The 22,806-nt window shown below is 49.2% G+C and overlaps 2 protein-coding genes across 3 annotated transcripts in view; one reads left to right on the top strand and one right to left on the bottom strand.

Moving 5' to 3' along the window:
* Positions 1-7,241, top strand: part of LOC106731292 (uncharacterized) — a 33,933-nt gene extending 26,692 nt beyond the window's left edge. Inside the window, 2 exon segments of the mRNA XM_075929067.2 lie at positions 5,533-6,315; positions 6,318-7,241. Of these exon segments, the coding sequence (XP_075785182.2) occupies positions 5,533-6,315; positions 6,318-6,532 (998 nt within the window). The 3' untranslated portion in view covers positions 6,533-7,241.
* Positions 7,242-10,886: 3,645 nt separating this feature from the next.
* Positions 10,887-18,200, bottom strand: LOC102446922 (uncharacterized). 2 transcript variants are annotated; one of them, XM_089778918.1, is made up of 4 exons: positions 18,033-18,200; positions 17,720-17,849; positions 16,897-17,013; positions 10,887-15,391 (listed from the first exon to the last, which is right to left on the bottom strand). In XM_089778918.1, exons 1-4 carry the CDS (start codon positions 18,054-18,056, stop codon positions 13,107-13,109), a joined length of 2,556 nt encoding a protein of 851 aa, XP_089635044.1. In that variant the 5' UTR covers positions 18,057-18,200; the 3' UTR covers positions 10,887-13,106. The 2 variants fall into 2 exon arrangements, with proteins under 2 accessions (XP_089635044.1, XP_089635045.1); XM_089778919.1 differs by having other exon boundaries at positions 17,720-17,846.
* Between the last annotated feature and the right edge of the window lie 4,606 nt (positions 18,201-22,806).

Here is a 22,806-nt window from a genome sequence, read left to right as displayed (position 1 = left end):
TGGCCAATGTCAGCCCCTTTCAGGGCGGCTTCCTGTTAAGAGAAATCAGGGCTACGGCGCCTGGGGGTAATTTTACTGTGACTTGTTTAGTTGCATTATGTTCCTCAGTCCTGGCACAGAAGTGGTCGCACATAGCCCATGAGCAACAACCTCTTCCAGGAATCCCTGCACAGCCACTGGGAGCAGCAACTTTGACTCAGGAATTGACTCAGGCAAATCAGGCAGGGAGAAATGTCTCCTGCTGCTTGTAACAGCTCCCCACCGCCCCGAAAACAATGAAGAACGTCATTCACATAACCACCATACAATTGAGCAATGTTTGAACCCCAGCAAAAGAACTGGTAGATCTCCCTAAGACTATCAAGAAGGATCATACAAATTGCTTCTTCATAGTACAGCCTGAACTGACCTGTTTGGAGGTGGAAAGACATTTCTAAGGAAGGTTTATTTTATTAGTCTCCCGTTTGGGAATCGCTTGTGGTATCGTCTGAAGGAGTGACAGACGCACCCTAACCAAGAATGGGGCCCTGTTGTGCTGGGCTGCACAAATGTATGAGTCCCTGCCACCAAAACTTTAGAAATAAAACTGATTTTTCCCCCAAACAGGCTATTCAAGTTCCACACCAGATTTAATCCACCTGATCGAGCGAGGGCAGGCAGAACTCTGGATCCAGGATGCCGAGGACTCCAGAGAAAGATCAGGGCCTGAGAGCCCCTCCTCAGGTGAGTTCTAATAATCCAGTCCCTTCTGATTTACAGATCTGCTAGCGGATGGTTCATTAATGTAGCAGGCAAAGGCAGAGTGAGCTCCATGGGTGGGAAGCAGAAGGGAGTTACATTGAGGCTGGGAGTTAAGGACCAGGGTTTATGTAGAGGGGAATGAAGTATTGGGAGAGCTCCCTCCGTGGGAGTCTGTCTGTGGAGATGGGACCTATCTCTCTCAAAGTTCTGCTCTAACTCTGTCAGGAGTTACTGTGCTGCAGGCAGGAATGGCTAGGGGAGATTCTTTGGCTTGGATTAGGCAGGAAGCCAAGCAGAATGGGCACAATGGGCTTTTTTGGGCTTCATATCTATGAATCCTAGAAAGGTAGGATTAAAAGGGAAATAGGTAGGTGATCAAATCCAGTCCCCAGCACTGTGCCAGGGCTAAGTATGACCTAAACCAATATTCCACAACCTTTTTTTTTATAAAGTATTCCTTTATGAAAAGGATATTTTAGGGCCTGGCCTGTGTATGTCAAATGAGCACTAATTTAGTTGTAAGTGTAAAAGGAAGGCACTATTGTCAAGTGTGGAAGAAAACAAGCCTTCGCTCTGCGTTTGTAAGCAACAAGTAGCCAGAGGCAGTTTTATTACGAGCTGCAGCAAGGGAAAAACTGGTTCGGATCGGGGAAGGGGGGGTAAGCCCCCCGAGGCAGATCTTCGAATACAAGCAATTATGAAGAAGTTTATATACTGTCCATTACATATAATAACAACAAACAATTAGTCTCCTTCCTATTACAAACACCAATGGCTAACAGTTATTTTAGTTCCACCCAGATGCTCCTTATCTCAAGGTCCCTGCCAGAGTCAGCATTCTATCCTTATCTCCGTATGGAGGCGAAGGCAGTGTCTTATTTCAGCTTTCCCGTTGTCAAGAGTCAGAATTAGCTTGACTCTTGCTTCACTGCTAACAAACCTGAAATGGCTGCATACCAATTCCCTGTGCCTCCACACAAGATAGAGGAGATGTAAACGAAAAACCAGAATTTGATTGGATGTCCAATAATAACCCTGCTTTTAGGGAAGTAAAAGTAACAAAAACAGCAAAAGCAACAAAGTGCTGATAACCCCAAATAAGAAGTAGACAAAAGTAAAATACAACGTCTAAAAAGGCAGAATGAGACAACAAAAACTAACGTCAGCATAGTCAGGTGAGAGGAAAGATACCGAAACAGGGTATTAAAGGTTGAACTAAACAGACCAAAAGCAGATGGGTTGCAAATCCAAAAAAGCCAGGTTTGATCAACCAGGGCTTCCTCCCCAGTGCTGAATCTCGCTGCCGCTCGTAAGCTCTGAAAGGGGAACACTGGTCATAAGTTGCAACAAAAAATCCAAAAGGAAAGACATAAAGAAAAGAATCTCTCCTGAATTAAACAGCGCTTCTATCGGTCTTAATATAAGTATTATATAGGTATGTCTGATAACTCCACAAACTGTTCAAAGGTAACTTAGGAGGGTATAGCTGTAGGAGGGGTTATTGTTCTCGTCTTAGTTGTACTGCTTTTTCTACTCTTTATTTGTATGTTACGCTGTCTTAAACAATTAAAGATAGTGAATTGATTTAAATGAAAAATTAATTATAAAAGTAAATAGAAATAAAGTCTTTGGTGTGGAAGCAAAGATTTGTGCGCAGCCATCTTAGGGTGTCAGTAGCAGAGCAAGACTCAGGCTAAGTCTGAGTCTGACAACGCGAGAACTGTAAGAAGCACTGCTTTCGTCTCTCGCCTCCATACGGAGATAAGGATGGAATGCTGACTCCAGCAGGAACCTTGAAGATAAGGTAGCATCTGGGAGGAACTAAGAAATACTTGTTAGCCATTGGTGTATATAAAGGGAAAGTTACAGTATAATACTGGCTCTTTACTGTTTGTATTCAAAGATGTGCTAGCTGCAGCTTCCCTTGCAACTGTAAGACAATAAACCGCCTCTCACCTGTTGCTAACAGACGCAGAGTGAGGACAACATTCTTCCACATTGGTTAACCCCAAAGGGAAGTATTCCTCTGTCTGTGGTATCAAATCCTTTAAAGAACCAAACACCGGTTACCAAAATGGCAAAACGAACAGGATTTGACGAGAACAGAGGGTGCCCCTTTGATGGGTTAAACAAGATGGAAGGTACAGAACCTCTCAACCACTGGTTATATCATAAGGATGAGGGTGAAGAACACATGCTCAAAATAGGAGCAGTAGTATCAATAGCGGAAGAAAATCATACATATACCCTACCTATACGTAACACATTCAGGGTTGAGATGTTTAATGGCTAATAATGATCCAGTGAAATGGAAGTTAAAAGATTGCAAAGTACCATTACCAGACGTAACGCAAAAAACCCAATATAAAGAAACAGATTATAAAAAAACTACAAAACATATTAGAAAGAACAGCTGATATGACAGATCCATACCGAAAATATTTAAAATGCCAAGTCAAACAACTGACAAATTGATGAGAGAGGTACTAGAGGACCTTATAAGATATGCTAGAGGAAAGAAAAAATTAACAGCCGACAAATGGGATCCAAATAAAAGGGTCTGTGTACTTTGGGACTCGTTAATAAAAGCCGGAAATACAATAACTAGATTAGAAGGCACAGTAAATACCCTACAAGCCTTATTAAAAAAGGAAAGTCAGGAGCGAGAGAAAGAGGAGAAATAACAGAAAAAAAGAAATGATAAAACCAGTAGCCACACCCCCTCCTTATCCTGAATCAGTCATAGAGGAAAATCAAAAGGGGGAAAGGAAAAAAGTAGCCAAAGGGGGTGTGTACCCATGGGATATGCTAACGGAAGGAATATGCACGGAAGAATGTACATGTGGGTTAAGAATAGGAGAAGATATAGGATCAGGGAGTGACCCAATCGAGACCCGCCCAATAACACAAACAGTATATAAACAGAGAGGAGGAGGGCCACCAACGGCCAGTACTGAAGTTAGGGATAGGACCCGAATAGAAATGAATGATCTTATAAGTCGAACCCGAAGGGGATCAGGAGAAAACCCGATTTTGTGGGTAGGAAGGTTGTTAATGGAAAACATGAATGAGTTAATCTCACAAGCGGAACTGACCATATTAACAGGAAATCCCGGGTACTTGGGCGGTCTAATGAAAATGAGTGCCATACGAGGAAACCAAGACTGGCCATTAACTTTACCAGCCGCTGTACCCGTATTAATAGCAGCCACAGGGCAAGGAGGGGCCATAACGGAGGGCTCCATAAAGACGAAGGAAGATGTACAAGCTGCAGCCATAGGAATCTCTTTCCTGTTTTATCAACCCACAACAATAGCCCAACAACAATTAACAGCACCACAGAGAGCTGATCCAATTTAAGTATATAGGGGATCGAGCAATGATAACCATAGATAAACAGCGTAGATGGTATGGCAAGGAATAGAAAATAAGGAAGGAAACCAAAGCCTGAAATTATGGCTAACAGCCTTAACAGGGAGTAGCGTATGGGGAATATTGGAAACTAAATGATTTAGAAGTAGTGCACAGACATACCCCAGTACCAAGAGATGAGCCCCCGAGAGACCGCGTAAAACATGCAAAAGTTTCCAAACCCCGAAGAAGGGGAAAGACCCAAGTAAGGAAGAACTATGGAAATAATATCACCAACCTTTGAGGGTCAGAAAAATACTTGGGCAAAATTGTATTTTTTATATATATATATATATTTTAATTCTAAATACCCCCAGTACCTACAGTTTTCAGACACACATTTTTTTTCTACTATTGCAACACATTTGTTTAAACAACTTAATCATAGCCTGACAGGCGATGACATTTTTGAGTGTAAAAAGTACAAAAATAATAAAGCGCTGTAAAACTGAAAACAAAAATTCAGTTTTCTCCCAATTTCAATTGTGTTGACATACCCCCCCCCTTCTCTAGAGTACCCCGAAGGGTACTTGTACCACAGGTTGAGAAACACTGACCTAAACTATCCCTGTCACGTATCTGTCTAACCTGTTCACAGTAACCTCCAGGATTGGAGATTCTGCAACCTCTCTTGGTCATTTGTTCTGGTGTTTAACTATCTTTAGAGTTCAAAAGTTTTTTCTAATATCCAATGTAAATCTCCCTTGCCGCAATTTAAGCTCGTTACTTTCTTGTCCTGGCCTCAGTGCATAAAGAGAGCAGTTTATCACTCTACTCTTTGTAATTTTTAATCTATCTATGTAATCATTCTTCTTGCTCTCTTGTGACCCTCCCCAACTTGTCTATATCCTTCTTCAAGTGTGCTGCCCAGAATTGAGGCCAACTCAGTGCTGAGTAGAGTAGAAGAATTCCTTCTTGCAGCTTGCTTGCAATGTGGCTGCTAATACATCCCAGAATGATATTTGCAACACTATTCCATTGTTCATTTGAGATCCATTATAACCCCAGATGATTTTCTCCAGTATCCTCCCTTGGCAGTCATTTATCATTCTGTATTTGTGTAATGGATTATTCCTATCTAAGTGTAACACTTTGCTGATGATCTAACTGAATTTCATCCTATTTAATTCTGACCATTTTTCCAATTTTTCAAGGTTCTTTCAAATTCCAATCCTGTCCTCTAAAATGCTAGTGACCCCTAACCGTGAGCTAACACCGGGTGTTCTCCGCTTTCTCCAGCAGGGCCTGAGATCCCAGAAAGAACAAGGGCACTGTCTGAACGTAGGGAGAGCACAGAAGGAAAGCTGCATCCCACATCCCTCATGGGGAGCCATGCAGAGGACAAAGTCCATCCTCGAAGTAAACTCAGCTGGAGACCAGACCTGGCTACACACCAGATACTCCACAGGGGGCAGAATCCTTACCACTGTACAGACTGTGACAAGAGGTTCAGTAACACATCCACACTGACTCAGCACCAGCGCATTCACACCAGGGAGCGGCCATATGGCTGTCCTGACTGTGGCAAGGGCTTTGCAGACAACTACAAGCTGAGGAGACACCAGCGCGCACACACCGGGGAGCGGCCGCACCGCTGTGTGGACTGCGGCAAGGGCTTTGCAGACAGCTACAAGCTGAGAGTGCATCAGCGCACGCACACCGGGGAGCGGCCGCACTGCTGTACCGACTGCGGCAGGAACTTCCGACAGTCGTCAGCCCTGAGAGCACACCAGCGCACGCACACGGGAGAGCGGCCGTACCGCTGTGCTGACTGTGGGAAGGGCTTCAGCCATGCCGGTACGCTCAGCAACCACCAGCGCACGCATACCCGGGAGCGGCCATACCGCTGTGCGGAGTGCGCCAAGGGGTTTCCACGGATTGCAGACTTGCAGATGCACCAGCGCACGCACACTGGGGAGCGGCCATACCGCTGTGCCGACTGCGGCAAGGGCTTTGTACAAATTTCTCACCTGAGAGTACACCGGCGCACACACACCGGGGAGCGGCCATACCGCTGTGACGATTGTGGCAAGAGCTTCAGCCACGCCAGTACGCTGACCCACCACCAGCGCACGCACACCGGGGAGCGGCCGTATCGCTGTGCAGACTGCAGAAAGGGCTTTGCACAGATTTCATACCTGAGAAGTCACCAGCGCACGCACGCAAGGAGCAGCCGTGCAGCCGTCATGACTGCGGCAAAAGCTTCAGCAGCACCATTTCACTGACCACATGTCAGCACACGCGCACAGCTGTCAGTTGGGCAGCCACCCCTGGCACTGGGTCACTCACACCAGTGCCAGGACCTGAGGGGCTTCAATCAGCCAGTGAGCCTGGCACAGTGCCTGCAAGTGCACATCAGGGAGGGGTCCTGTCCCTCTGATGCCTGGCAGAAACTATGGGAGAAGGAAGGGGACTTGGCAGAGCAGCGTGGGGCAGAGCAGATGTTGGGGAAGGATTTAGAGCACATGGTCACAACATGATCCATTAGGAACCCCCTGGCTACGTCTACACTGGCACCCTTTTCCGTTATAAGTATTTCCGGAAAAAGAGCATCTACATTGGCAGGATGCTTTTCCAGAAAAGCCCTTTTTCCGGGAAAAGCGTCTGTGGCCAATGTAGACGCGCTTTTCTGGAAAAAAGCCCCGATCGTCATTTTTGCGATCGGGGCTTTTTTCCGGAAAAGACTACTGGGCTGTCTACACTGGCCCTTTTCTGAAACAGTTTTCCGGAAAAAGGACTTTTGCCCGAGTGGGAGCAGCATAGTTTTTCCGGAAAAACACTGGCAATTTTACAATAGATCATCAGTACTTTTCCGGAAATTCAAGGGGCCAGTGTAGACAGCTCGCAGCTTATTCCAGAAAAGCGGCTGCTTTTCCGGAATAAGTGGCCCAGTGTAGACACAGCCCCTGTGTCTAGGTGGGACCCAACCAGGACGTCCCCAGGACTGCATGATAGGCAGGTGCTCAGAAAGTTTCCCTTTACTTGGTCCTGGGGGAATTCCGCACCTAAAAATTAAAAATTCTACATACCAGATTTGACAGTTCTGCATATTTTGTCAAAATAACACAATATAATTATGCTAATTTCAATTATTTTGGTAATTTATTTCAAGCTTCCGCCAGCAACTACGTTTGTAACAGCGCAGACAACCAAAAAGATGGCAGATGGAGTTTTTCACACGCAGATTCTTAGAAATACAAAACTTTGAGCACTAATTCATTTAAACTACCGTGTAGAAATGGATTTCCTGCAGCCCTCAGAACCAGTGCAACACCTGGTCCCGCAGGTAGGGTGCTGTGGACAATGCAGCCTCTCCTCCCCCTTTCTCTGTGCCTGGCTGCTCTCACAGTAAGGGTGTGTCTAGACTACAGAGTTTTGTCGACAAAAGTGGACTTTTGTTGACAAAACTACCTGCGTCTACACTATCGCTGAGTTCTGTCGACATAACGTCGACAGAACTCAGCAGTTTTGTCGATGCTGGTAAACCTCATTTTACGAGGCATAACGCCTTCTGTCGACAGAGTTCTGTCGACAGAAGGTGTTATTGCATCTAGGGTTGTGTCTAGACTACAGGGTTTTGTCGACAAAGCAGCTTGCTTTGTCGACAGAACTGAATGTAGTCTAGATGCTCTTTGTCGACAGAAGCTTTGTCGACAGTATCTGTCGACAAAACTTCTGTCAACAAAAGCCTGTAGTCTAGACGTACCCTAAGCCAGAGTCCTCCTATTCTGGTGCCACAGCACCCCCTTGTGGGCAAAAGGGGCAATTACAATAGGTGCCCTATCAAAATTATTCTATGGTGAAAAATAACTGTGGGGCACATGACTCTGGGGCTTACCCAGTAGCCTGGAATTTCTCCAGGAGAGTCACATATGAACTAACACTACTGATGATATCATTGAAGTGTAGGGAATAGTCAAACCCTGGGACAGAGGAGTGTAGCGCTGTTAGACTACGTCTAGACTGGCATGATTTTCCGGAAATGCTTTTAATGGAAAAGTTTTCCGTTAAAAGCATTTTCGGAACAGAGCGTCTAGATTGGCACGGACGCTTTTCCGCAAAAGCACTTTTTGCAGAAAAGCGTCCGTGGCCAATCTAGACGTGCTTTTGTGCAAAAAAGCCCCGATCGCCATTTTCGCGATCGGGGCTTTTTTTGCAGAAAACAAATCTGAGCTGTCTACACTGGCCCTTTTGCGCAAAAGGGACTTTTGCCCGAACAGGAGCAGCATAGTATTTCCGCAAAAAGCACTGATTTCTTACAGTAGGAAGTCAGTGCTTTTGCGGAAATTCAAGCGGCCAGTGTAGACAGCTGGCAAGTTTTTCCGGAAAAGCAGCTGATTTTCCTGAAAAACTGTCTAGTCTAGACACAGCCTTCGTGTTTTCATTATATTCATATGCAAATCTGTCACCCTGAACCAAGGTCTAAATAGACTCATGAAGAGGGGCTCTCATTTCAATAGGTAATTTCTCATTCAAGTAGTCTCCCCATCTCATCCCTGGGGGAGATAAGCCACATCCACTCTGATTTAGTTAGCACTGATGTGTTGCTCCTCTAGCTGTATCCTTCCTCCCCCCCCCCTTTCATCAGAGGCAAGGAGCTCCATGAAAGTTTATACCCTAATGCATGTGTGCGTCTTCAAAGTGCCACCAGACTCCTTGTTCTTTTTACTGAAACAGACTTGCATGGCTACCTCTCAGCAGCCTGTTTTCTCCTGTTGATCACGGGAGAGCGTTGCCAACTTTCTGATTTCTGAAAATGACACTACAGCAGGAGCACCAGAACTTTGAACCGCGTCCAGAGCCAGATTAATGTAGGGGATTTAGGGAGCTGCATACCAATGCCTCAAGCATGTTTTGGGTGCAGAACTTTTGTGGGGCTCCCTTAGCCCAGGGCAGTCGCCACTAGTTTGAATATTCAGATATACCCTACGTATCTGTAATTCACTATGTAACTAGGAGACTTACCCAGCATTGTTTGGGGTCCTTCCAAGCATGGAGTGGGGGGAGCAGGAGTCAGAGCAGGAAGTGAGCAGGGGCTCAGGATGGGGGTAGTGATGTGGGAGTCAGGGCAGGAGGTTAGAAGGGGGGCTCAGGAGAGGAGTTGAGGGTGACCACTGGCTTCTCCTTGGGATCGGGGGTGGGGAGGGACTGTGCATTGCATTTGGTGGCTTGTCCCTAGGGCAAGGGGGCCCATGCACCCTGTCCTCCAGCTTCACCCTTTGGCTAGCCTGGGGATGGGGGCCCTGCTTCCCAGCCACTAGCTTCTCCCTGGGATCAGTCTGGAGCAAAGGAGCTGTACACCCCATCCACTGGCTTCTCCCCGGGGCCAGACCCCTCTGGTCACTGGTGACTGGGTGTCTTGCCCACATGCTCAGGGTTTAGCTGATCGCCATATTTGGGGTGGGGAAGGAATTTTCCTCCAGGGTAGATTGGCAGAGGCCCTGGAGGTTTTTCGCCTTCCTCTGTAGCATGGGGTACAGATCACAGCTGGAGGGTTCTCTGCATCTTGGGGTCTTCAAAGTATTTGAAGGCTTCAATATCTGAGATATAGGTGAGAGGATTATTCTAGGAGGGGGTGGGTGAGATTCTGTGGCCTGCACTGAGCAGGGGGTCAGACTAGATGATCATAATGGTCCCTTCTGACCTTAAAGTCTATGAGTATAACAGTCCCTACTATCTCCCCCCCCCTTTCCATGTGATGTGAAACAATCCATTCCAGGCACATCCCATGATCCTGGCACAACCAAACCCTGCCCTTGCTTTACGTTACGATCAGAGGAAGCTGTGTACCCAATGTGGCAGTCCTAGCTCTTACCATATGAGAGTTCTGGAACAAATGGGCTCCCAGGCTGGCAGACAGATGCACGTTTCTAAAATATCTAGTAAGAACAAGGTGGTGTATAAACAAGAGGATCATCCTGGGGAAATACCATTTTCACACTCCCTTACACAGCACCTTCCTCCTCTGGGCAGCCAGGAGCAAGAGCAGGCTGTGAATTTTCCCTCGCTCCCTAGTCAACAAAAATTTTAAAAAACAGCAACTAGAGTAAGTGCAGCTGCAGGCTCCCACCCCTTAAAATGGGGGGCTCCAGGCTGGGGCAGACCCAGATGCTCCCTAGGCAGCTCCTCTAACATGCCAGGCCACCTGATTCTAGCACGGCAGCCTGCAGGAAGCCTAGCTGGGAAGGCCTTGCCTCTCCCTGTGCAGCTAAGTGCCCCATTGCAGTTTCACGGCAGAGCGCTGCAATGGGGCACACCGGCTTCCTTCCACCTCGCAGTATATAGATGGTCAGTAGACGTCTCTTCCTCCTCCGCGATGGAAAAAGTGATGTTTTCCAGAGCAATAGCCTGAGCCACCAGGAGATCCAACCAGCATACACCCCTAATGGTGGCTAACGGCAGCACGTGAACATAGCCCCAGCCCGCACCCTCACTGAGCTGGCCAGCAACCATTGCCGCCGCGCAGAGCCTTATATAGAGTCTTTGGCGGGAAAAAACGCTGAGGAGATGGAACCCTCGGCTGCTCTCTGGCGGGAAGAATCAGATTGATCTGGTTCTAGCCGGCACCCTCCAGACCGAAAGGCCCTTTGTGGCTGATGCAATAACAATAATTTAGGGTCACAGTTTCTGGACTCCATTTTGGTTCCACAAAGTCATGATCGCAGTGTATAAAACCAACCATTAACATTATGAAATGATGAACAGTGATTCACAACAGAATGTATTTAATCCCCACTAGGTTTTGGAACAAAGAGATAAACAGTAATAAGTCACCAGGACCAGATGGCATTCACCCGAGAGGTCTGAAAGTGCTCAAATGCAAAATTGTGATGGGGTTTGTAGTCTATCCTTTAAATCCTCTTCTGTACCAAATGACAGGAGAATGGCTCACGTGATGCCAGATTTTAAAAAGGGTTGGCGATCCTGGCATTTACAGGCCAGTAAGTCTTAACGTCAGGCAAATTGGTTGTAACTATAGTAAAGTACAGAATTGTCAGCCACGTACATGAACACAACCCCAGAAGGCCATGGCAGTGTTCCCCAGCCAACAGCTCCTCCCAAAGTACTCCCTGGAGGGCGGCTCTTCCTTGGACAGGAGCTCCAGGTCTGCATGCTTGTCAGGTTGGGGCTCTGTGAGCCACTCTCCAGCCTGCTGGTGGTTCTCCCTCACCCCTCTGCAGCCTGGGTGGGGAAGAAAGCCCCCTGCCTGTTGCTGGCCCCCAGCCTACAGCTGCTCCAAGGGGGGCCTTGCATGGGGAAATGACCCCGTCTTGCAGCCTGTGTGTGTGTATGGGAGGAGGGGGTAATTCTGTGGGCGGGCTCCAGCCATCCTCCCACTCTGCAGCTGATCCCTAATTATGTGGGACTTCTTGGACAGACTTACAGATGGATTCACAGACATTCTAAAATATATAGAGCGATGTACACTCATCTCGAACATTGCATGCAGCAGTGGTCATGTCATCTCAAAAAAAGATATCTTGGCACTGGGAAAAAATCAAAAAAGGGCAACAAAAATAGAGACATGGATCAGCTGCCATATGAAGAGAGATTAATGAGACTGGGACTTTTCAGCTTGGAAATTGGGATAGCTGGGGGGAGAATATGATAGAAGTCTATAAAATCATGACTGGTGTGGCAAAAGTGAATAAAGAGTTTACTCTTTCCCATAATACAAGAACTAGGAGTCACCCAATGCAGTTAATAGGTAGCAGCTTTAAAACAAACAAAAGGAAGTGTTTCTTCACACAACACACTGTCAAATCTGTGGACATCCTTACCCGAGGATGTCTTCATCAAGGCCACGACTATAACAGAGATCGAAAAAGTAGTAGAAAAATTTATGGAGAATAGGTCCATCAATGCCATTAACCGGAATGGTGTCCCTAGCCTCTGTTTGTCAACCTGGGAATGGTCAACAGCGGATGGACCACCTGATTGCCTATTCTGTTCATTCCTTCTGGTATATGTAGCATTGGCCACTGCCAGAAGACAGAGTACTGGGCTAGATGGACCTTGTGTTTGACCCAGTATGACTACTCTTACATTCTTAAAGGCAGAAAGATTAGGCCCAAACTAGCATCTGAGAAAGATAATTAAAATACTGTTACAGTGAGAAATCACATGTAACAAGTTCTATTAAGCTTAGCTGGCATGTTTTATTTAGCTTAGTAACTTACTTTGATCTGTCTGTTATCCCTTACAACCACTTAAATCCTACTCTTATACTTGATACAATCACCTTTTTGTTTAATAAACCCAGTGTAAATCATTGTTACCTGCCAGAGTGTAATGATATTGTATTATTTTGACAAATTATATTGCATGCAGAACGTTAGGGTGTTTTTTCGTATAGAATTCCCCCAGGAGTTATAGTTCATCTGGCCTCATGGTCAATTAGGCCTTAGAACATGTTGGTTGGTTCATCTTAAAGATTTTACATTTCACATTGGCTTCTCCACAGGTCCTTTGAATGTATCGGTTTCTTTAATAGTAAAGAGACACGTGGTTAACACACTTGTTACACGTTATGTACATAGCTCTTGAATCACATTTCTGTTCCATTTATGCAACAAGCAGTTCTTGAGCCTTCATCCAACTACATGAACTGGGTTGTCCTGCCCCACCCAGAATGAGACAGGGCTGCAAATCCCACCTCTAGAGGTAATTCACTGACTGGAAACATGGTAGGGGGGGGGGGGGGGGATGTTCCTGGCTGGCTGCGTCTCGATGGGGAAGCAGAGTGTGTATTTTGCTGCATCCTAGCTAAATGGGGGACAGGGGGAAGCAGAGAGAGAGCACGAGCTGGCTGGATCCCTGCTACAAGGGAACCCCACAGAGGGTCCTTAATAAAACAGACTGTGACTATGTGCTCTAAAGTCCTCCCATTTGTCTGCTCTTCCCCACACTGCTCAGCCAAGTCCCCTTCCCTGCCACACAATCTCTACTGGGCATCAGGGAGACAGAGCCACTCCCTGTTCTGCATTTGCCGGCGCTGTATCAGGCTCACTGGCTGCCAAAAGCCCCTCTGGCCCTGTCGGGAGCAGCGGTGCATGTGACCCGGTGCTGGGCGGGGCAGCCCAATTGAGAAAAGAGCTTGCCACAATCAGCACAGCTGTACAGCCGCTCCCCGGTCCGAGAGCACTCGCGCATTTTGAGGTGTGAGCTGTGTGCAAAGTTGTTCCTCCAGACAGAGCACTGGACTGGCCGCTCCAGTCCACGGTGTGTGCACGCTGATGGTCAGTGGCTGCACTAGCACTGCTGAAGCTCTTGTTGCAGTCGTGACAGCTATATGGCCGCTCCCCAGTGTGCACGCATTGGTGTGCTCTCAGACTTGCTCTATGTGCAAAGCTCTTGCCACAATTGGTGCAGTGGTGCGGCCGCTCCCCAGTGTGTGCGCATTGGTGCGCTTTCAGGCTTGATCTATGTGCAAAGTTCTTGCTGCAATCGGTGCACTGATGCGGCCGCTCCCCAGTGTGCATGCACTGGTGCGCAATCAGGCTTGATCTATGTGCAAAGTTCTTGCTGCAATCGGTGCACTGATGCGGCCGCTCCCCAGTGTGCACGCGCTGGTGCACTCTCAGGCTTGAAGTATCTGTAAAGTTCTTGCCGCAGTCAGTGCAGTGGTGCGGCCGCTCCCCAGTGTGCGTGCGCTGGTGCACTCTCAGGCTTGACCTATGTGCAAAGCTCTTGCTGCAGACTGTGCACTGGTGCGGCCGCTCCCCAGTGTGCGTGCGCTGGTGCACTCTCAGCTGTGAGATCTGTGCAAAGCCCTTACCGCAGTGAGCACAGTGGTGTGGCCACTCCCCAGTGTGCATGCACTGGTGTGCTCTCAGGTATGAAATTAGTGAAAATCCCTTCCCGCAGTCAGCACAGTGATGTGCCTGCTCCTCACTGTGAGTGCACTGGTGCTGGGTCAGCTTGTTGGCATTGCGAAACGTCTTTCCACAGTCAGCACAGCGGTACAGCTGCTCCCCGGTGTGCGTGCGCTGATGGTGGGTCAGCATGTGGGCTTGGCTGAAGCTCTTGCCACAATCATCACAGCGGTGCGGCCGCTCCCCAATGCGAGCACACTGGTGCACTCTCAGACTTGCCCTATGTGCAAAGCTCTTGCTGCACTTGGTGCAGCAGTACGGCCGCTCCCCGGTGTGCGTGCGCTGGTGCATTCTCAGCTGTGAGATCTGTGCAAAGCCCTTGCCACAGTCAGCACAGTGGTGCGGCCACTCCCCAGTGTGCACGCGCTGGTGAGCTCTCAGGCTCGATTTATGTGCAAAGCCCTTGCCGCAGTCAGCGCAGTGATGTGGCCGCTCCCCAGTGTGCGTGTGCTGATGGTTCGACAGCATACTGGCATGGATGAAGCTCTTGCCACAATCACCACAGTGATACGGCCGCTCCCCAGTGTGCCCGAGCTGGTGCATTCTCAGATGTGAGAGATGTACAAAGCTCTTGCCACAGTCGGTGCACAGGTACGGCCGCTCCCCGGTGTGCGTGCGCTGGTGCACTCTCAGGCTTGAGCTGTCTGCAAAGTCTTTGCCGCAGACAGCACAGCGGTACGGCCGCTCCCCAGTATGCGTGCGCTGGTGTGATCTCAGGTGTGCAGTCTGGACAAAGGTCTTGCCGCAGTCGGCACAGTGGTACGGCCGCTCCCCAGTGTGCGTGCGCTGGTGAGATCGGAGATGTCCAATCTGTGCAAAGCCCTTGCCACAGTCGGCACAGTGGTACGGCCGCTCCCCGGTGTGCGTGCGCTGGTGTATTCTCAGCTTTGAGCTGTCTGTAAAGTCCTTGCCACATTGGGTGCAGCGATGCAGATGCTTCCTAGTATGCACAGGCCGATTCTGCGTCACTAAGTTGGCATTGTGGAAACGCCTACCAGATTTGGCAGAGCACTGGAGGCGCTGCCCGGCGGAAGTGCACTTATGTTTTCCCAGCTCTGAGCTCTCTGCAAAGCCCTTGCCGCAGTCAACACAGTCATGAGGCTGCTCCCCCGTGTGTGTGCACTGGTGCTGGGTCAGTGCGAAGGGGTTGCTGAATCTCTTGCCACAGTCGATGCAGCAGTGGGGACGCCAGTCCATGGGGTGTGTCTGGTGTGTAGCCAGGTCTGGTCTCTGGCTGAAACTGTCCAGGGGATAGACTGTGTCCTGTGCATGGATCCCCATGAGGGATGTGGAAGCCTGCTTTCCTGTTACGCTCTCCCCGTATTCCAATGGTGTCCTTGTTCCTCCCAGGATGCCGGGCCCTGCTGGAGAGAGCAGAAGCCACCACAGTGTTAGCTCACCATTAAGGCTACAGATTTGTCAAGGAGGAAAAAATGCCCCGGGTGATGCAATTGCCTCATGTATCCAGGACATTTTTTTGGCTGGATGCTTCACCCTGCAAGGGTGGCTCCTGTCTCACAGGGCTGGACCCAACACCTCGCACTGGGCACTAACTGACCTGCAGGGTTATACGGCCACTAAGATCTGCCTCCTGCTCTCTGTCATGATGGTGGGGGAAGAGTGGCCTGCCTCAGTGAATAGCATTGCCACCCAGATCCTATCTAGCTCCCTACTACCCTGCAACTCCTCTGCCCCAGGCTGGGGTTGGGTTGCAGCACTGGGGGGAAGTGCTGAATGGTTGGTGTGAGGAGGAAGGCTGGTTTATTAAAAATCATGGTGCAGTCCCAGTAAATGTAGTGGCCCGTGACTTTCACTATATTTACAGCAACTGCTCCAGAACTGTTCATACAAAATGTCCCGATAAGCCTGCAGCCTGGCTCACATGGTTCTACCCTACAGTGGTTGTGCAGCACCTAGCGCCCACTCCAATGAGTGCCATGCACCTCTTGGGTCTCCTTTGATGCCTAAGTTCTAACTCGTCCAGCAAACAGGCAGCACCTGGAACAATGGGGCCCTGATCCAGGACTTGGGCCCTAAGTGCTCTGTTCAAAATGGGTCCATGGTTTGTTTTCAATCAGAGGTTTTTATTGTCCTAGAGTCACCAAAGATCAGGTTTGGAAACGCAGGAGGCCACCTAGTTAGTCCAACCCCTTCCTCAAAGCAGGGCCAACCCCAACTGAACTGTACATGTTGCTGGTTCTACACTCTCTTCTTCTATAGCGTGAGGCCTCTTCACCAGCTGTTGTGCTGTTTTAACTATATTGGTTTGAGCTTCCCTTCACGGGGACGCAGTGAGACTGGTTTAAAGTTGCTTAGAACAACATAGTTTATTCCTCTGTGGGGAGTGAGTCCTTTTCTAGGATACAGAGGCAGCAAGGGCATGTCTGTGTGTGCATGTAGTCATTTGGATCAACGAATAAATCCACCCTTATTGGTTAATCATTTGAATGACTGTAGGCTAACATCCCGACTGCAAGCCAGGCAACGCTGCAGCTCTAGTTCCAGCACCTATGGCCTCGCTGCAGGCGTCTGGACTAGATGTCTTGGCCTACATTTCCAGGATTCATAGACCTCAAGCCCAGACAACTCACTGTGTTATTCCTGCCTCCAACCAGTAATTTATGACTGAGCAAGAGCAAAGCTTTGAGACACAGATGCCCCATCTCCACCAACAGAATCCCAGGAAGGGAGAACCCATCCTGTCTCTAGGGGAGTTCTTGCAGTGGTGAATTCCCCTCCTAGATAAACGCTGCCCCCTAATTCCCAATCTGAATTGGTCTCCCTTTTGCTCCCAGCCAGAGCATCTTGCTCTGTTTGTTTCCCTCTCCTAGCCACTAGGTAAATCAGAAGGGACTAGATTATGACTCACCAGAGGAGGGACTTTCAGGTAAGGAGCTTTCCATGGAATCCTCAGCATCCCGGATCCAGAGCTCTGCCTCCCCTAGCTCAATCTGCTGGATTAAATCCGGTGTGGAATCTGAATAGCCTGTTTGAAGGGGGGGAAATCAATTTTATTACTACAGTTTTGGGGGCAGGGGACAGCCCAGCACCAAAATACACTGATCTCAGTCAGCATATGTCTGGTGCTGCTTCAGATGATACCACAAGAGACCCCAAGCAGGAGATTAATGAAATAAATCCCTTAGAGGAGATTTCTTCTCATCTCCCACCCTCTCAGTTCAGGCCATACTCTGAAGCAGTAATGTCTATGACCCTTCTTGATACTTTCTGGGGGGCTGAGACATGGCAGATGTTGACAGGTGGGGCCGTTACAGACCTATCAGATCTTTTGTTTAGGGTGCAAACATTGGTCAACTGTATGGTGGCTACATTAACACTGTTTGCCATTCTTTTGGGGTCGGTGTGGAGCTGTTGCAAGCAGTAGGATAATTGTTTCTCTGCCTTAGTTGCCCAAATTAATTCCTGAGTCAAAGCTGCTGCTCTGGGTGGCTGGACAGGGATTCCCGCTGCTGGTAGGCTGTTTGCAACCACCTCTGTGCCAGGACTAAGGTACATAATGCAAGTCACACAAAAGTTAACCCCAGGCTCTGCAGCCCTGAGCTGTGTGTTCGCAGGGAGCCAGCCTGGCATTTGACATTTGCCATCACTGGGCTGCAGCCACACCTGGCAGCTGAAGCTTGGAGAGGACCCAGACACTGCACCGCTTTTAGGAAAGGGAACTTGATCCTTACCCAGGGAAACCAGGGCCCGGTAATTCCTCAGCATCTGCTCCCGGTACAGCTGCTTCTCCGGCGGGGACAGGAGCTCCCACTCCGCCCGGGTGAAATACAGAGCCACGTCCTCGAACGCCACCGGGGGCTGCTGGTACAAGCGACCCGCACTCAGCGCCCGCCGCCCCGGGCCGGGAACAGGCGCCTGCACCCCCGCCCAGGCCCCCCTGCCCGGCCGCCCCCGGTCTGCTCTGCCCAGACGGGACCTCCCCCGGGGACGTGCCCCCCGCCCCCGCTGCTGCCCCCGCCCCGGGAGGGACCCGCAGCCTCCTACCTGCGCCGGCCCCGCTGCAGCCATGGCCGGGCAGCGCCTCCCCCGCGCGCGCCGGGGCTGCACCCGGGAGCCGCCTGCGGCCGGGCAGGGACCAGGCGCTGCGCTGCCCCGGGGAAGCCCCGCCCTCGGCTCCGTCTCTCAATGCGCTACTTGGGGCGTACTGCGCCTGCGCACCCGCTCGGAGCATGCTCAGTAGCAGCTACTGTGGCTGCTGCCCTCACTGCATCCAGGCGCTGCTCCCGGCTCTTTGCAAGCACGAGAAAGGGGCTCAGTGGGGAATGAGCAGGGGCAGGAATTTACTGGCCTGGGGGGGAATGAGGCAGAAGAGGGGCTGGAGGGGAGAAATCAGGCTGCGGGGAGAGAAGCTGGAGTTTAGCTGGGGGGGTGTTGCCAGCCCCTGTGCAGGGTTTTGACCCCACTCAGGGAGGGACAAAGGGGGTAACAGTTACAGCCCCCCATACCGCCTCGCTTGGGCCAAAACTTTGAAAGATCTAAATTCTCTGGGTCCTAGTGAGCTCCCCCACAGTCTGGCACTTGCGGCGGCCGCCTCAGTTCGGCTCATGGTAAGGCCAGTCCTGGTCAGGGGAACTCAAAGCTTGGCAAGACTTGTGAGGTAATGGGGGGTTAGTGGGATCTAGGGGATAGCAGATGATGGGTTTGGCAGGTTTAATAATACAGAGAGTCAGGGTACCAGGGTTGGCTGGACAGGGACAGAGGGTTCTGGGGTTGGAGGTAGAAGAATGCACAGTGATAAGACGGGGTGAGTGGGTTAGCAGACAGATAACATTTTATTTGCATAGTTGTTATTTACGAGATGGGGAACCTTTTTTGGGTGGGGGCCGCTGACCCTCAGAAAAATCAGTCGAGGGCCACACAAAAAAACTCCTCACTGACATGGCGCCCAGTTGAGAAGGAGAGACACTCCCATTTTTCTCACACACCAGAGCCTAGGAATGCCTGGCCTAGTATATTTTGTGTGCTCCAGTCCTGTGGTGGGATAGCAGGGGGTTTGGAGCACCAGCACAAGCTCCCCAATGCAGGGGGGCCTGAGCCTTGGGAGTTGGATCCAGGCAAGCTGGGGACAGCATTCAGCCCCCGGGCCTGAGGTTCACCACCCCGGTCTAGTGGGTTACAGCAGGGGACAGATACATTTGGTCTGTATATAACATGGGTTCCCAAACTGGGGGGGGGCATGTCCTCCTGGGGGGGCTTGAAGAAATTCCAGGGGGGCATGAGGAGACCCAGCCCCCCCCCCCAAGTTTTGCTGCTTTTTTTTTTGGTCCCTGGTCAGTTCCCTTTTTTTTCTCAACAAGTTTTGCTGCTATTTTTTTTAGGGGGAGGAAAGGGTTTCTCAAAAATCAGAAAGGGGGTGTGATGCTGAAAAGTTTGGGAACCACAAGTTTGGGAACGGCCAGGCTGGGTCAGACCAATGGTTCTTCTAGCCCAGTGTCCTGTCTTCTGACAGTGGCCAATGCCAGGTGCTTCAGAAGGCATGAACAGAAGAGGCAATCAACAAATGATCCATCCCTGTCACCCATTCCCAGCTTCTGGCAAACAGTTCCATAGGCTGGCCATGAAGAAGTAATGAGTTTTATTTGTTTTAAATCTGTTGTCTATACATTTCATTGGGTGAGCTTCTTATTTTGTTAGTGAAGGAATAAATAACATTTCCTCATTCTATTAGTCCACACCATTCATGACTGTCTAGCCCTCTAACATATCCTCCCACCTTTCAGTCATTTCTTTTCCAAGCTGAAAAGTCCCAGTCTTGTTAATTTCTCCTCATATGGAAGCTGCTCCTTGCCCCTAATCGTGGGGAACCAGGTATTCATGCCATGACTTTATATAGAGGCCATCTATTTTGTCTCATTAACTATTCCTTTCCTAATGAACCCCAATATTCTATTAGCTTTTTAGATTGCCACTGCACTTTGAGCAGATGTTTTCAGGGAACTATCCACAAGGATTCCCAGATCACTTGCTTTAGTGGCAACAGCTATTTTAGACCCCATCATTTTTGTATAATATATAGTTGGGATTGTATTTTTCCATGTGTATGACTCTGCAGGTATCAACATTGAATTCTGTCTGCCTATGTGTTGCCCAGTTGCTGAGTTTTGTGAGATCCCTTTGTAACTCTTGAGTCAGTTTTGGACTTAACTATTTTGAGTAATTTTGTATCATCTGCAAATGTTGCCACCTCACTGTTTTTCCAAGATCATTTATGAGTAAGTTGAACTGCAGGGTCCTAATGCAGGTTTTTCCCTCTATTTAAAGTGGAATACCTGGCAATGTTTTCATGATCATCTAACAATCCTTTCAGTTACTTGATTAGTTTCGTCTGAAGAAGTGGGTTGTACCCACTAAAGCTCATGATACCATCTTGTTTTGTTAGTCTTTTAGGTGTTGCTAGACTAAAGTTTTTCCAGTTATAGATTAACTCAGCTACACCTCTGAAGCTTTTGATTACTTTTGTTATCTTAAATCACTCTGCTATTCTCTATACACAAACTTCCTGCCCCAGAGGCAAACCTGGAAGGTGCCAAACTCTTGCAGTTAAGACCCGCCCCTGGATCTAGGACTTGTATTTTAAGCACATCTCAAAGTATGAAATACAGGTGAGCTCAAACTTCAGCACCCTTGCACACTCCCCCTCCTCAGAGATGCGCCTTCAGCTCCCAACAAATTCAAAAGCGCCTAGCGGAAAGGTCCCCCCCATTAGCTGCCTGCTCCCCCAGAGCATCAGGGAGACAAGTGGTAGCTGAGGGGTTTGTGGGGCTCAGGCCAGACACTTGGGCTCTGCAGCGTGATGGAGAGCCCCTGAATCCAGGATGGTACTTCACAGCCTTTCTTCACAGAAGAAGCACACAGGATCTCTTTTGGGGAAAAGAGCAATGGGCTGTGTTTATTGAAAATACAGCATAAAAGGCAGCATATGCATTCATTTTCTCTCTCACACACACGCACGCACACCCTGTAGATAGTCTTATAGTTACTAGAGTATCCTAGCTCAAATCAATCTGTGGATTGTGATTCGAGGCTCCTCTGAAGCTTGTAGGACCAAACCCCTTTAGCCCCTGGCTAAAGCCCCCCATTTTATATATGTAAGTTCCCTGTTGTCTATGGGTATTATAGTGTCATGCTGCAGTCATTCATCCTTATGTGGTGTTAATGTCAAGTTTTCCACAGTTATCAAGCCATCCTTGTCTCGTTTGTCTCTCTCTCCCGGGGTGTCCCCCTGCCTAGTACAGAGCACAACAGATGCTTCCTGGTTGTCTTCGAGGTTCTCACTTCTTGACCATTTGCATTGGTGATGGCTTTCACACTTATTCACGATACACCCATCCACCACTCACCAAACAGGGAATAGTCCTGTAGCTCCTTAGAGACTCCCAAGGCAACCCCCCTGCCCTCCCCGAGACTTTCACACCAAACAAGTTACAGAGAATTTCCTGTTCAATGATTTTGCAGGGAGTTTCAGATGGGATTACATTTTAGAAAGGATTATTACAGTTGCTAAAGGACACTGCTTTGTCTGCACTTAATTTGTAATACTAACAAGAAGGAAGACCTTACCGCCAACATTGTCTAATCAGGGTGAAATAGAAGCATACCAGACGTATAACGATATAAGCAAACCATTATATAGGACTTATTACTATTATTATACTTATGTTCTTGTACCACACTAAATGCTACATTTTGGCTACACTGTCTCCACCCCTCCAAGTCACACATTTTACCTTGTGAACAGAACTGACATCAAAATCAAACCAAGAACTTAACCTTTATGCTCCCCTCCCTGCAGAGGTAGAACCCATGTGTTCTGAGGCCCTTGGTAACCCTCCATGCCCCAATCCGCTTCCCTTCTTCAGCCACTGTTAGCTGTTACCTCCAACCATCTGACCCACAGGGACTGAGCTCTCCCACCTCTAGCAAAGCAGCTGCTAGACAGAGACCCAGCAGCCTGAAGGGAGGTGCTGTGGGACAGAGGAATGATCCAGTGGAAAAAGGATGAGAAGGGGAGTCACTACCGCACAGTCCAGAATCCTCTGTTCCAGCAACCATGATGGATGCTGGCCTTGGGTAACAGGTTAGGGGTGCTGGGGATAGGGTCAGCAGAGTCAGTGCTGGAGCTGAAGGGTGGGCTGGGAGGCTCCATAGCACCCCCTTTGGCTGCATGTGGGTGCAAGGGGTGCTGGGGAGCTTGGAAGTCCTTGTGGGGGCTGGCAGGGCTCTGTAGTACCCCCTCTGGCTGGGGCTGTGCCATGCACATAAACCATCCCTTCTTTCCCCACTGTAGCTTTTGTGGCAAAGCGCAGCATGGTGAACGTGGAAGAACCGGCTGCATCCCACAGGCCTTTGATCTTAGACCTTTCGTTGTGGCCAGAGTAGATGGTATTGGTGTGGTACAGTCTGGCTCAGAGGGCAGGGGTGGCCAGCAGGGGCACGAGCACTGAGGATAGGACATGGCATGTGTATGGGGCAGCTGCCCTTGCCAGGGTGCTAGGCAGGGGTAGGGGTGTGAGCTCCTGAAACACACACTAGTTATGATCTGGGTTAGACCTTGTGTAACACACACTCACTCACTCTCTCTCTCTCTCTCCTGTAACCACAGATGCTGGAACTAGGGGTGCTGCGGCAGCCTCTGGCTGGAAGTGGTGTCCAGTACGTACAGGGGTTACCAGGTTGGGTCACTGGCTCTCAGCACCCCCAGTATAGAAACTGCTCCAGTCCTGCACCTTGCCTGTAACACACAGACCTCTCTGACACC

This window comes from Pelodiscus sinensis, chromosome 5 (assembly GCF_052426305.1).
Source record: "Pelodiscus sinensis isolate ZL-2025 chromosome 5, ASM5242630v1, whole genome shotgun sequence".
Lineage (NCBI taxonomy): Eukaryota > Metazoa > Chordata > Testudines > Trionychidae > Pelodiscus > Pelodiscus sinensis.
The sequence above is the reverse complement of the archived record's forward strand: the minus strand, read 5'-3'. Positions and strand labels throughout refer to the sequence as shown.